Here is a 13,251-nt window from a genome sequence, read left to right as displayed (position 1 = left end):
CAGCCTGGGCTACAAGGAGACCTTGTATCCAAAAAAAAAAAGAAAAGAAAAAAAGAAAAGGGCCTGAAACTTTACATTTACTACTGCTGATTATAGAACTAAATTCCTCAGGTGTAATAGTATATTGTGGTCCTGTAAGAGAAAGTATCCTTTTTATTTTGGTTTTTGGTTTCATTTTGTTTTGTTTGTTGTGAGACAGGATCTCTGTGTAGCCTAGCTGGTCTGAAACTCACTGTGGAACCAAGCTGTCCTCAAACTCTCAGAGATCTGCCTGCCTCTGCCTATGAAAAGCTAGTCTTAGAGGATACATTTTGAAGTATTTAGAAGTGAACTGTTATGCATACAACTAATTTTCATGTGTCAGGGAAAAAGCATGCATGTGCAGGGAGGAAGCAGGTTAACACTGACAGTCCTGATTACCTGTGTCTTCTCTGTTTTTAAAGGAATGAAGACATTGAGCTGATTCTCTCAGAAAATAGTTTTTCCAGTCCCCAGATGCTACGTTCTCGATACTTACTGTTCCCCGGCTGGCAAGTATCTTTACTAAATTGTAGTTTTAAAAAGGAATGTGAGTCAAATGGCTTATTTATCTACAGCAGAAACAGCAAAATGAAAATAGCAGATGTGCTTCACAAAGGCCACACGTGTGTTACCTGGGAACCTCCCACCATGCACCAGTAGCCCTCCCTGTCAGGGGCCAGTGCCCCACATCTGAGCTCTCTGGACGTTGCCATGCAGGAGGTCATCCTGCAGGCTCTTAAGTACAGTAGTTCATTGTGGCATCGTACTAAGACTTGAACTCCCAGAATAGAAAAGCACTCTGTCCAGTGTCAGTCCTCTTGCCTTCTCATGTAGAGGTAGGCATCTGCTGCTGAGGTCTGTGGACTGTTCTCTGCAGCTGCCTCACAGCGCACAACCTCTCCAGGGAATGCGGAATGAGCCAGTTAAAGTCCACAGTAGCCTTGCTCACACTGTCACCTGAGCTATCTATCCCCAGGCACGCACTGCTCTGAGACCGCTCTAGACTAGCCCCACAGCTGCTGATGCATTGTAAAACTCAAACAAAATGTAGAGTTCCTCGTGGCCGCCTATGGCTGGAGCCACAGCCCAGAGCATTCGTTCCCACCGTGGCAGGAAACTGCTGTGCAGCTGCTTCACAGCTTTGCCTGTCTTCACTTCTTTATTCTCATATCAGCACAATAAATAACAAATGCCATTATTGTTCACATTATATAGATGAGATAACAGAAGCAGCAAGAAGTCCACTGTTGTATGCAAGGAACAGCTAGTAACTTAGAGCTGGATTCCAACCAGGTTGTCTGAGTGCAGAGCAGCCCTACCATGCCCCAGGCTAGTCTGGAACCCATTACCTTTCCTGTTCTCCTGCTTTATCAAGTGCTGAGATTGCAGGCTTGGTCCACTATGCCAGGCTGTGTGTACGTGTGTGTGTGTGTGTGTGTGTGTGTGTGTGTGTGTGTGTGTGTGTGTGTGTGTGTGTTTGATTGAGACAGGATCTCACTATGTACCCTAGCTGGCCTTGAACTCATGGTGATCTTCTTGTTTCGGCTTCCTAAGTGCCAGAATTAAGGCCTGAGCCACCATATCTACCTCTAAACCTCTCTTCCCTCCTTCCTTCCCTCTCTCCTCCCTCCCTTCCTCCCCGCCCCCTTTCTGTGTGTTGAACAAACTTAAGTCTGTGTGTATGCAAGTGCACTTGTCTGTGGCTGAGCATGTAGAGATCAGTAGCCAACGTCAGGTGTCTTCCTCACTCTGTATTTTGAGACAGTGTCTCTATAAACTTGGAGCTTACCTTTTTGGCTACACTGGCTGGCCAGCAAACCCTTAGAACACCACCCCCACACACATCTCATCCTCAGCACTGAGGTTACAAGCACAAATCAAGACCTGTGGTTTACGTGCGTGCTGGTGATTTAATGTGGGTTCCAATACTCGTATGGCATGATATATAGTGAGCATCTCTCCCACTCCACAGCCTGGTTTACTGAGCCCCGACTGCATTTGTCCCTGTATACAATGAATACTAACTTTTTATAGGTTTAGAAGAAAGATTTAGTAGAAGACATTGTTAAAACTTGACCAGAATTAATCTCTCATATTTTTTATAGATTATCATTGCTGTCCTTATTTTCCCCAGGCACTTTATCCAGACACAACCCCTCTACCACTGAGTATTTATATGAATTTAAAAACTGATTGCACTATGCTGTAAAACAAAACAAAATGTTTTTTTAAGCTGGGCAGTGGTGGCCTGTGCCTTTAATCCCAGGCTGGTCTATAGTGCAAGTTCCAGGACAGACAAGGCTACACAGAGAAACCCTGTCATAGGGGAAAAAAAGGTTTTTAAAAAAACTTAGTTTAATGTCTAGCCTTGGTTCAGAGACTGAGACAGTAGAATCACTATGAATTCTAAGCCAGAAATACCCTATCTCAAAATAAAAATAACCTCAGATTGATATCTAAAAATCCGAAGTTTCCAACCATATTCTTAGAAGAAGCCTCTGATTGGAGTCATCACATTTCCTTAATCGTGGTGTATCCTTGTGCATAAACAAGATGATTCCGTCTTACCTAAGAAGCAAGCAGGAGGCCGAAGGGTGCAGCTCAGTTGTAGAGTGCATTCTAGCCGGTTGGAGCTGTGTTCTCTCCCCAGCACCAAACAACCCAGGTGTGTGGTGTGTGCCTGCAGTCTGTGAAGGGGACAAAGCCTCAGGGCCCCCTCAGCTACACACCAGACTTAAGGCCAGCCTCAGGGCCCCCTCAGCTACACACCAGGCTTAAGGCCAGCCTACGCTATATAAAATCTTGTTTCAAAAAGAAAATTAAAATCATAAACTAAAAAAAGAAAGAAAGCTGGGTGTGGTGGGCACACCTTTAATGCAGCACTTGAGAGGCAGAGGTAGGTGGCCCTGTGAGTTCAAGGCCAGAAGTTTCAGTCCTTGCTTACATAGCAAGTGAGGTCAACCTGAGGTAGGTAAGACTCTAGTTCTGGGTCTGATAGGTAATGTAACTGCTGCGCTGAAAACCAAGGGAACGTAGCGGTGACATCCAGTCTCCCAGTTCCTTCTAAAGCATTCTGTTTTAAGCTGTCCACTGTGAGATGGGCATGTTGGGGTATTAAAAGTAATCCTAGTTTTTTTGGAAGTTGAAGCAGGTGAATCTCTAGTCTTAACCAGGGCAGGGCAGGATGGGGTGACTCCTGCTATGTTAGGAAGGACTCCTAGTATCAGCAGACTTTAGGAAAGTGCTGCTAATCCAGAGAACTGTGTTCTTGGGGACATCAGGCTCCAGGGGCTGGTATGCTTTCCAATCTCACAGTAAAACGCAGACTTACACTTTAGAAAGCATTTCAGCCGGGCGATGGCATGGGCCTTTGGGCACGGGGCCTTTGGGCACAGCACTTCAGAGGGAGGGACAAGCAGATCTCTGTGTGTTCAAGGCCAGCCTGGTCTACAGAGTGAGTTCCAGAATAGCCAAAGCTACACAAAGAAACCATGTGCCAAGAGAACAAGACAAGCAAACAAACAAGTGTCCCAACAGTTCGGTAGGACTGGGAAGTAGCTTAGTTGATGGGGCACCAGGGCAGTAGCACACATATACACTTCTTTTTTTTTTTTTTCCGGAGCTGGGGACTGAACCCAGGGCCTTGCCCTTGCTAGGCAAGCGCTCTACCACTGAGCTAAATCCCCAACCCCTTCACATATACACTTCTACTCTCAGCACATCAGGACGACATGGAGAAAACCTATCGTGAAAAAAACAAAACAAAAAGCAGATCCCCCAGTTTCATCCCTAGCACCATATAAACTAGGTGTGCTGCCTCGTGGTGTCAGTCCCTGCATGTAGGAGTTGACTCCTGTGTGAGGCTAACCTGAAATAGGGAAGACTCCAGTTCATATAGGGAGGGGAGGGGGAAGGTAAAGGGGGAGGGGAAGGGAGAAGTATATTGTAAGCAAAATAGTGTATTAGTGAGAGAGGATCAGCTCTTACAGATCAGGTGACCCATTGTTCATCCAAAGGTAGCATTTAGAACACTAAAACCATTGATGAGATGGGAACAAGAGGGACTACAACTTATTGTGTATATACATGAGTCTAAAAAGGAATTAAAAATAAATTAAAAAAATACTTGTCCTTACATATTTAAAAATATTTTCAGGTATGAAGGTAAATTTGATGCTGGATCCGTCTTTCCACTAATGGTTCAGATCTGTGTGTGGTTCGACCGTCCCCTGGAGAAAACCCGCTTTGTGACCAAGTGTAAAGGTGAGCTGTAACATGTTTCACCCCTGATGGAAGAGTCGTCCCTTCCCTATGGCCTCCCTTCAGTCAGTGTCCTTGGTGTTTCCCCAAAAGCAGGTTGGGGGTGTGATGAGCTCGGACTCTGTTTGCAGTCTGTACGGCCACACTTGGATCACTCTGTGGGAGTAGTGGCATAGGCCCTGGGTGGGAGGGGTGGAGATAGCAGCTCTGACCTTTCCAGCTCTGTTGGCCTAAGCTTGACCTCTGCTTCCAGGTAGCTGACACCCTTGTCCTTTTCCTCCACTAGCAATTCAGTCTTCCCTCAAGCCAAGTCCCTTCTCTGGAAACATCTACCACATCCTTGGCAAAGTGAAGTTTTCAGGTAAATGAGGTGAATCCTGGTAGCATGGACACTCAGAGCTCATGGCGTCTTTTGGTCTTGTGGCATTGCTCTTCTCCAAGGACCTCCTCCTCCCGCTCACATTCCAAAGAACTGCCCCCCACCCTTGAGCCCCCATGGCCTCCTCCTAGCCCTCCTTCGAGCCCTGAGGAGAGGCAGCCATTTCCCTGAGAGTCACTGTCAATGTAGATGCTGTGGGATGGTCCAGCTTCTCCTCTTGCCTCACTAGCTTTTTCTTCCTCCTACGTTCCTCCGCCCAGTTAACAGTGTGTGTCTGATCACCCACATCAACCAAGCCATGAACTTCTACCCCATCCTGTCCATCCTGTCAGTTCTTAGGAATCTGTCAGCACTGTTCCGGTGTAGCATCCTTTCGGTATTTGGTCTCAGGGACAAATGTGTTCTCTGTGCAGATTCTGAAAAGACTATGGAGGTCTGCCACAACACTTTAACCAACTCCCTGACCATTGTGCCAGTTTTGGAGGGACCCACGCCACCCCCCAACTCAAGAAGCACTCCTCAAGACAATGGGCAGCCAGAATGCTACCTCGTGTTCATCGGCTGCTCCCTGAAGGAGGACAGCCTCAAAGACTGGCTTCGACAGTCAGCTAAGCAGGTGACTAGTCAAATCTAAGACATGACCAGAACACCCTGGGGAACCCAATACCCTTCCCTCCAACACCCCAGTTTATACCTCAAGACTCAGCCAGCACTCTAGGGACATTTTGGGATTAGGAAAAAGCTTTTGGGGGCAAATTGCAGGCAGACATTATAATACTGTATTGGGGGGTGGGGGGGTGTTGTTTTTCTGGACAAGGTCTCTCTGTCTTGGCTATCCTGGAACTCACTCTGTAGACCAGGCTGGCCTCAAACTCAGAGATCCACACCTGCCTTTGCCTCCCTAATACTAGGTTCAAAGCCATGTACCACCACATCCAGCTTGGTTTTTGTTGTTGTTTGTTTGTTTGTTTTGTTTCAAAGACAGAGTTTTTCTGTGCAGTCCTCGCTGTCCTAGAACTTGCTCTGTAGACCAAGCTGGTCTCAAACTCAGGGATATTCCTGCCTCTAGAGTGCTGAGATTAAAGTTTATAGTGTAGTTTTTATTACTTTGTTTTATGTGTAAGGGCGCTTTGCCTGCATTCATGTCAGTCCCACATGCATGCCTGGGACCTGTGGAGTCAGAACTCCTGGAACTGGAGATAACAGATGATTTTTGCACTGGAAATCAGATCCAGGTCCTCTGGAAGAGAAGCCAGTATTTTTACCTGATGAGCCCTAATACTGTATATATTTTATACCGGATTCTCTAGAAGCTGTAGGTGCTAAGCCTCCTGCACAGAGAATATTGGTGGTTTGGCTCATCCTGGAACACCAGGGGTAGGGTTGCTGGATCTTTTGTATATTGGTGATAATCTTGTAGGAGCTGTGGGCTGCCTCCTGTGGATAAGCTCTGCTGCCTTTGTGTCTGGTGAAGGAGGTGTTTTGGGGAGGTTGGGTGTCTCAGCTGCAGTGGTTAGGCTGACTCAAATGATGTAGACTAGACTGCCTTCAAGTCTTTAGTCCTCCTGTTTGAACCTCCCCAGTGCAGGGATTGCAGGTATGCACCACCACTGCCTGTTTTGGAGGTGGTCTTAAGTGTTAGACTGTGGGACCCTGGCTGCTTTTGCACATTGTCTGCCACTGCTGTGGGTTGTGCATGAGAATCCGCCAAGAGGCAGGATTGTGCCCCTTTGCAAAGCACTGGGTCCTGGCTATCTCACAGGGCTCTGGTAGGAAAGTAGTTTCCTCAGGAGTGGAAAAGTAAAGCAGCGTGTCCACAAGCCAGTCTGTATGCTCTTCCCTCTCCGGGTTTCCTAATATGTAACTGGCCCCAAACTCTTTGGAGCCATCAGCTGCCCTTGTGCTCCATCAGCTCTGGTGAAATGTCTGTTCTCTCTACGTCTGCATAGAGGCCTCAGAGGAAAGCTCTGAAAACCAGGGGCATGCTGACCCAGCAAGAGATCAGGAACATCCACGTGAGTGCCCTGCCCCAGCTGCTGCTCCACAGCTTGTGCTAGACTTGTTCTGCTGTCTTGGGTTCCCAGAGGAAGGGTCTATTTGTAGGATGTCCTTGCTTCTCTCAGGAGACAAGGGGAAGCTGGTCAAGAAGCCAAACCTTGTAGCTTCAGTAAGTGAAGTGGCCACTGCTGCCAAGACCTGTGGATGGAGTGAGAAAGATCTGGTACCTGTCAGAGGACTGGATAATGAGAGGCCTGGCCTGCCCAAGTAGTGTTACCAGATCTCTGCTTCTGATGAACCACACAGAAGTCTGCTGAGGCCCAGAAGGAAGCTATACAGATACAGCTGTCCTTGGGAAGGCTATGGGATCCTAAAGCCAAAATGAGGTTTTCTGAGTGAGCCTTCCTATTGGCAGACTGACTCCTAAGCCCCTTTCCCAAGCCCATGCCCTTAGAGGACAAAAGACCAAAAGCCACAGCCCAAGCCACTAGTCCCAGTGTCTGTGCAGCACGCTTAGGGCCTGCAGAAGCCAGAAAAAGTTCAGATCCCTGAAACTGGAGTTACAGGTCATGTATGTGCTTGGAACTAAATCTGGATCCTCTGAAAGAGCAGATGGTACTCTTAACTACTGAGCCACCTATGCAGTTAGCTGGCCTGGAACTCACTATGTAGACCAGGCTAGCCTCAAACTCCTATAGATCCATATACCTCTACCTGCAGGGTTCTGGGATTAAAGGCGTGGGCCACCATGAACAGCTCTATTTGTTTTGAACGAACGAACGAACGAACGGAATGAATGAATGAATGAATGAATGAATGAATGAATGATAAAAAGTTGTCAGATAATGCAACAGCATTCTTTTCCAACAGGTGAAACGCCACTTGGACCCCCTACCTGCAGGCTACTTTTACAATGGCACCCAGTTTGTTAACTTCTTTGGGGACAAGACCGATTTTCACCCACGTATCCTTGGAAACAGTTTGGTAGTAGTGTGAAGATCTGGGAAATCTTCTGCAGAAGATACTTCTGAGTATCTCCTGCAAACTGGGTGTCTGTTAGGGCCAGCATAGCTGCTCCCTAGCAGGCAGAGTCTGCAGTTCTGGGGGACTCACAGGGACAAAAGCCAGAGACACACAGTTGGTGTTAAATCTGCCCTTTATTGAGCAGTTGTATGGTTTCCTTTCTGAAGTGTGGTTTGACGGCAGCATTGGTAACAAACAGCAGGGTCATGATGAACAGGTTGAAGATGGCCTGTTGCAGCCGTCCATGTGTGAAGAGGTGGGCAGGGTGAAATGCAGGCCTACAAGCTTTAGTGTGCTAGTAAAACCCAAGGGCTTGTTTGTAAGACTTCATGATACCTGCTACCCTCATTGTAGCTATGATGCTGTGTGGCAGATACTTGGTTTCCTACACCTCACTGCCCACAAGATCCCTTGGGATAAGCTGCCCTTCTTGTCCTCCAGGTTTATACCTCACCTCCTTAACCAGATGCCAGTCATGGACCAGTTCATGAATGATTATGTGGAAGAGGCCAATCGGGAGATCGAGAGGTACAACAGAGAGCTGGAGCAGCAGGAGTACCGTGATCTCTTTGAGCAGAAGCCCTAAAGAAAGCTGGGCCCGTGCCCACCAGAGATGAATGAATGAATGGGTGTCCAGCTTTCCTGGAGGCCCCTCCTGAAGGGGCTCTCTGTCCTCCCTGGCCTGTGCCTGCCAGTGTAGTACATGTTGTCTTTGTTCTCTCTGCTCTCTGCACCCTGAAAGGCATTGTGTGGACCACTGAGTGAGGGCAGGGCATAGGATGAGCAGCTAGCACTGCCCGTGTACCAGCAGCTCTGGGTGTGGCAAAGGCTCCTTTGCCACATGTAAGGCTGAGGAGAAGCCTTTGGCTTGCACATTATACTGCTGGATTTAGAAGGCCCCTGGTTGCCTAAGCAGTGGCCAGGCAGAGACCCACAATGCCTTCCAGATGAGAGCACTTCTGTGGGATGAATGGAAGTCAGATAGGATGCTTTCTAGAAATGCAAGGCTCCTTCACTAATAGCAGCACCTCGTGGGCTTGGTCCTTGAGTTCCTCTGTGGCATCACTTGGTTCTCTAATTCAGGAAGTAGAGCAGGCCTGCAGCCTGAGCCTGGCCTGCCTCACCTCCCAGTTAAGGTGTATAGCCTGTAACTTGTCTTGGGCCCAAGGCCTAACTATCTGGGGGCTATTGGTCTCTAGCACCCAGTCTCCCAAACCACTACCATGGAACCAATACATCCAGAAAACCTCCCAAAACTGCCCCTGGCCCTGGATTTGTTTACTTGGTTTCCAAAGCCCAGGAATTTGAAAAATTCTGATATGGAAATTAGAATTCCCTCCAGTGGTTTTGATTTAGGTTGGACCTTACAGCAAAGGTAAACTTGCATTCCCAAGACTGACCTTCCTAATCAGTGTGAGGAGTGAGGTCACTAAGGGTGATATCTGCTAGGACTTGAGTGCCTCTGCTGCTTGGACTGTAAACATGTTCTGAGTCCCCTGTACTGTTTGCATGCCTTAGGAAGAAGCACATAGTAAAACCAGCATCGTGTTCTATATGTAATGTAGAGAGGTTTGAGGACGGGCCCTGGCACAGAGGAGAGGTAAGATGGAGCATCTGGGTCCGTGTCTCAGTGACACAGCACTCTGGGCAAATAGCAAAGTAGTAAGCAAGGACTTGTCAATAAGTATACCTGTGTTAGGAGAAAAACACTGGAGGCTGACCAAACCAAATTACAAGTCCCATTGGGTAAGAAATCTTGCATTAAGAAAAACTTGTGGAACTCAAGCCCATATGCTCCAATCCCCGCTCCAAAACACAGTGGTGACAAGACCCTCCTGTTGAGCTCTAGTCTGGGAGTCCCTGACTTCTGGCTAGGGATCAATAACATAGATCTTAAGTGCAATTGATTAATAAGCAATGAGTTGTTATAGCTCCCTTTATCTCCACCAAGCTCTTTTTAAAAACTAAACGTTGAGCTAGCAGCCTTAGAGAAAGGAAAGGGGACCACAAGTTATCTTACTTCCTTTGGGGGTGGGGGAGAACCACAGGCCAGTTCATTTCCTGCGGGGTTACTGTGAAATTTCAGTGAAAGCTCTAGATTAAGAGCTCTGGCTGCTTTGGCCTGGCAGTCTGGCTGCTGCACAAAAAAAGTTTTTAAAGAGGGGTTGGGGCTGTGCTCCATGGTGAACTTGGTCTCTGACCCTTGTCAATAGACAAGCTTTCACCAACCTGCCCTCACTGCCCCCATTCCTCTCCTTAGAGGGAAACCTGATTACCTCAACTTGAATATGAACTGTGGTTGAAGAAAAGGCAGAACAAATGTTCAGCAGTTTCTAAGCCGAGAGGGCAAGCTAGCTGAAGCCTCCATAGATGCTCCTTAGCCTGCTCAGAAGTCTGGGCGGCAGCAACCACACCCTGAGTTCTGAGGACGAGGAGGGGGATCTGCTTGCTTCTGTGCCGATCCCTACAACCTGCAGGTCCCTTGACTTTGATGTGGGGTTTAACATCCACTCGATTCCTCTGGGTCACAGAGTGTGGTCTGAGGCTATCTCCAGAGGGAAAGCCATGATAGTCTTAGCCTCTAATCTTAGAAGTGGGTATCAGGGACCCAGCAAGGATTTTGGGGATCAGCTCCCAGGACAGGCAGAAGCCCTCCAGGGGCTTCCATGCTTTCTACGAGCTTCCCTGTTAGCAGCTTCGGTTTTTAATCACAGAATGAGTGTGATGGTGGTGCAGTCACTGAAGTTATGGGCTGTTTGTTTTCCTGCGGGATTTCCCCTTGTTGACTGGAGGGAGACAAGTTAGCCCAACCAAGGCCTCAGACTCTCTGACCTGAGGCCTAGATACTAGCCCTTCAGGCTGTGATCAATAAAAACGTCCCTCTGAATCCTGTTAGGATCTTGGAGAATTTTTGCACAGTAATAAGCTCTGGCTTCTCAAAAGGGAAAAGTTCAGTTCAAAGACTGTAAACTGTTAAGTATTCCAGCCATGCTGCTGACTAGTTGGATAGCTGTACCTCAAAAAACAGGTGGGAAGTGGCTTTCTCATTGTCCCACACCGTCAAATACTAATGAAGAGCTCACTTACGTGCCAAAATTCACTTTTATACTAGTTTTTCAATGCTTTAATATTTGTAACTTAAACTCTAAAATTCATATTTACAAACACTACTATAACTTCAGTGAAACTGAATTGTGTGATTGAAGCTTTTTGCTTATAGTATTTATTACACTACTTAATTCAGTAAATATATAAAAGTAGCCTTCAATTTATTTTTATATTATTTTACATGTTTTTATCTGCAGTTGTGTCTGTGAATTTCACTTGGAGATTAAGATGTAATGCTAAGGACCAATAAACTGTCACTCAACAAGCTGCCTCTGTCTCTACCTGTCCCCCAGTGTCCCTAGTGTGGCTTTGGAGGATGGAACCCTGGGTACTAGTGTGGCTTTGATGTTCCTGGCTAGGACTTCTGAAAGAGGAGCCCTTGAGGCTCATGCTGGAGCCCCCGTACACTCACAGAAGGTAAAACCACATCACACAGTCACCCACTTTGACTTATACATTTGAGGAGCCTCAGGAGCTAGTGACAAGGCACACAAAACTAACTGTTCAAAAGAAAAAATACGCACACACACACACACACACACTCCTCTCTTCCAAGGCTCAGGATGGGCTCACACTCCCACTCCCTTTACCTTTTTTTTTCTTTTTGTTTATTGTTATTGTTGTGGGTTTTTCTTTTAAAGAACTATTTATTTATCTTATGTATACTGTACAGTGTAGCTGTCTTCAGACACACCAGAAGAGGGCATCAGATCTCATTACAGATGGTTATGAGACTCCATGTGATTGCTGGGATTTGAACTCAGGACCTCTGGAAGAGCAGTCAATGCTCTTAACCACTGAGCCATCTCTCCAGCTCTATTGTGGGGTTTGTTGTTGTTTGGTGGTGGTGGTGGTGGTGGTGGTGGTGGTGGTGGTGGTGGTGGTGGTGGTGGTGGTGGTGGTGGTGGTGGTTTAATAGGATGTCATGTAGTCCAGGCAGGCCTTAAATTTGCTATGTGACAGAGGCTGGCCAAGAACCCCTGATCTGCTCTCACAAGTAGTAGGTTAATAGGTAAGGGCCATCATGCTTCCTCCCCTACTCCGACTGCCTGGCAAGGCTCCCATTGGCACAGTGGCTTCATACGTTGATCAACTCTTTTTTTTTTTTTTTTTTTTTTTGGTTTTTTTTTTCGGAGCTGGGGACCGAACCCAGGGCCTTGCGCTTCCTAGGTAAGCGCTCTACCACTGAGCTAAATCCCCAGCCCCACGTTGATCAACTCTTCACAGGATCTGTGGGTTTGCCCCCTCAGTCTCGCTTTATAAATGTGGGCAACTAAGTCACCAACTGGTGGAGTAATTGACACAATGCTAGGGACACTGGCAGGCCTAGTTAAATCTGGAAGAGCCTCTGAGCCCGCATGAGGCTTGCATCCCATGGCTCCTGTTTACCCGCTCATCCTCAACCCTGAAGCTGAGAACAGGGAAAGAGGCTGATCCTAGAGGGTCAGCTCCCCAGGCAGCCTGGTCCACAGAGCCTGCTTCCTGTCATTCCCACAAGGACATGAAGCAAAGGGAACGCCCTAGGAACAGCTTTAGGAGTCGGCCCAAAGAAGAGGAACCCAAAGGCAGGCAGGCATCCTAATGCAGCTCGGAGGGTTCAGGAGTTGAAATGCCACACTACATGGAAAGGTCTGGTAGGTGTGGCAAGGGGTGACAGCAGTAACCCTGTCCTCCAAGCTCTCTTGCTTACATCTTACAGACCAGGAGCCCAAGGTCCGCTGCTTGTCTTTCCAGGAAACCCCAGGACCTTCTGGAGACCAGGAAGCTCGTGAGGGCTGCGCATGAGTGAAGGGCTTGCTTCCCAGCATCTTTGCCCATCTCCAGGAAGCCCCGAGAGGGCTCGTCTGTCAGCTAGATACCCAATTGGGTTCCATAACTCAATCTCCTGAGTCTTCCCTAGTGCATGTTATATGAAGGGTGGGGTTTTTGTTTGTTTTTCTCCATTGCTAATGATTGTAATGATTTTGATGTAGGAAAGAAAAAAATTGCTAAAACATCCTAAAGCCAGGCGTGGTACCAGGCACATACCTATAATCCAGGCCGTTTGGTAGGATCAGGAAGTTTAAGGTTAACCTTGGCTGTGTAATTTGAGATCAGTCTGGGCTATAGGAGCTTTTGTCTTTAAAATAGTTAGACGGGGTAGTTGGCCAGCGCAAATCACTGCGCAAAGTGTGTGTGCGCTGTGTTTTCTTTTTGTTTTTCAAACAAGAGAGCATAAAGTTGAGTGGGTAGGAGGGTAAGGGGATATCTGGAAAGAGTTGGGGAACAGGAAAGAAAATAATTGTTTGAAATACATTATTTGAAATTCTCAGAAAATAAAGTCTTTTTATTTTTACTTTTTAAAAATTGTTTTATTTTTAAAAATATGGAACGCTTCATGAATTTGCGTGTCATCCTTGCACAGGGGCTATGCTAGTATCTGTGTCGTTTCAATTTAGTGTATATGCTGCCAAAGCGAGCAC

The 13,251-nt window shown here is 47.1% G+C and overlaps 1 protein-coding gene and 1 non-coding gene across 8 annotated transcripts in view; one reads left to right on the top strand and one right to left on the bottom strand.

Annotated features, from left to right (window-relative positions):
• Dnaaf9 (dynein axonemal assembly factor 9) overlaps positions 1-13,175 on the top strand; it is a 134,741-nt gene extending 121,566 nt beyond the window's left edge. For 4 of the 7 annotated variants that reach the window (XM_017591986.3, XM_063284380.1, XM_039105696.2 and 1 more), the window contains 7 exons: positions 444-530; positions 4,178-4,284; positions 4,568-4,642; positions 5,074-5,276; positions 6,610-6,675; positions 7,529-7,622; positions 8,155-11,054. In XM_017591986.3, coding sequence (XP_017447475.3) covers positions 444-530; positions 4,178-4,284; positions 4,568-4,642; positions 5,074-5,276; positions 6,610-6,675; positions 7,529-7,622; positions 8,155-8,267 — 745 coding nt within the window. In that variant the 3' untranslated portion in view covers positions 8,268-11,054. Of the gene's footprint in view, positions 1-443; positions 531-4,177; positions 4,285-4,567; positions 4,643-5,073; positions 5,277-6,609; positions 6,676-7,528; positions 7,623-8,154; positions 11,055-12,523 lie in introns of those variants that run through there. The other 3 variants (XM_039105694.2, NM_001109206.1, XM_063284379.1) reach the window with 3 other exon arrangements.
• On the bottom strand, positions 13,149-13,251 carry Rnu6-45 (RNA, U6 small nuclear 45). The gene has a single exon (XR_005503012.1). It is a non-coding gene; the product is annotated as a U6 spliceosomal RNA (small nuclear RNA).

Source organism: Rattus norvegicus, chromosome 3 (genome assembly GCF_036323735.1).
Source record: "Rattus norvegicus strain BN/NHsdMcwi chromosome 3, GRCr8, whole genome shotgun sequence".
Lineage (NCBI taxonomy): Eukaryota > Metazoa > Chordata > Mammalia > Rodentia > Muridae > Rattus > Rattus norvegicus.
This window is presented reverse-complemented; position numbering and strand designations above follow the sequence as displayed.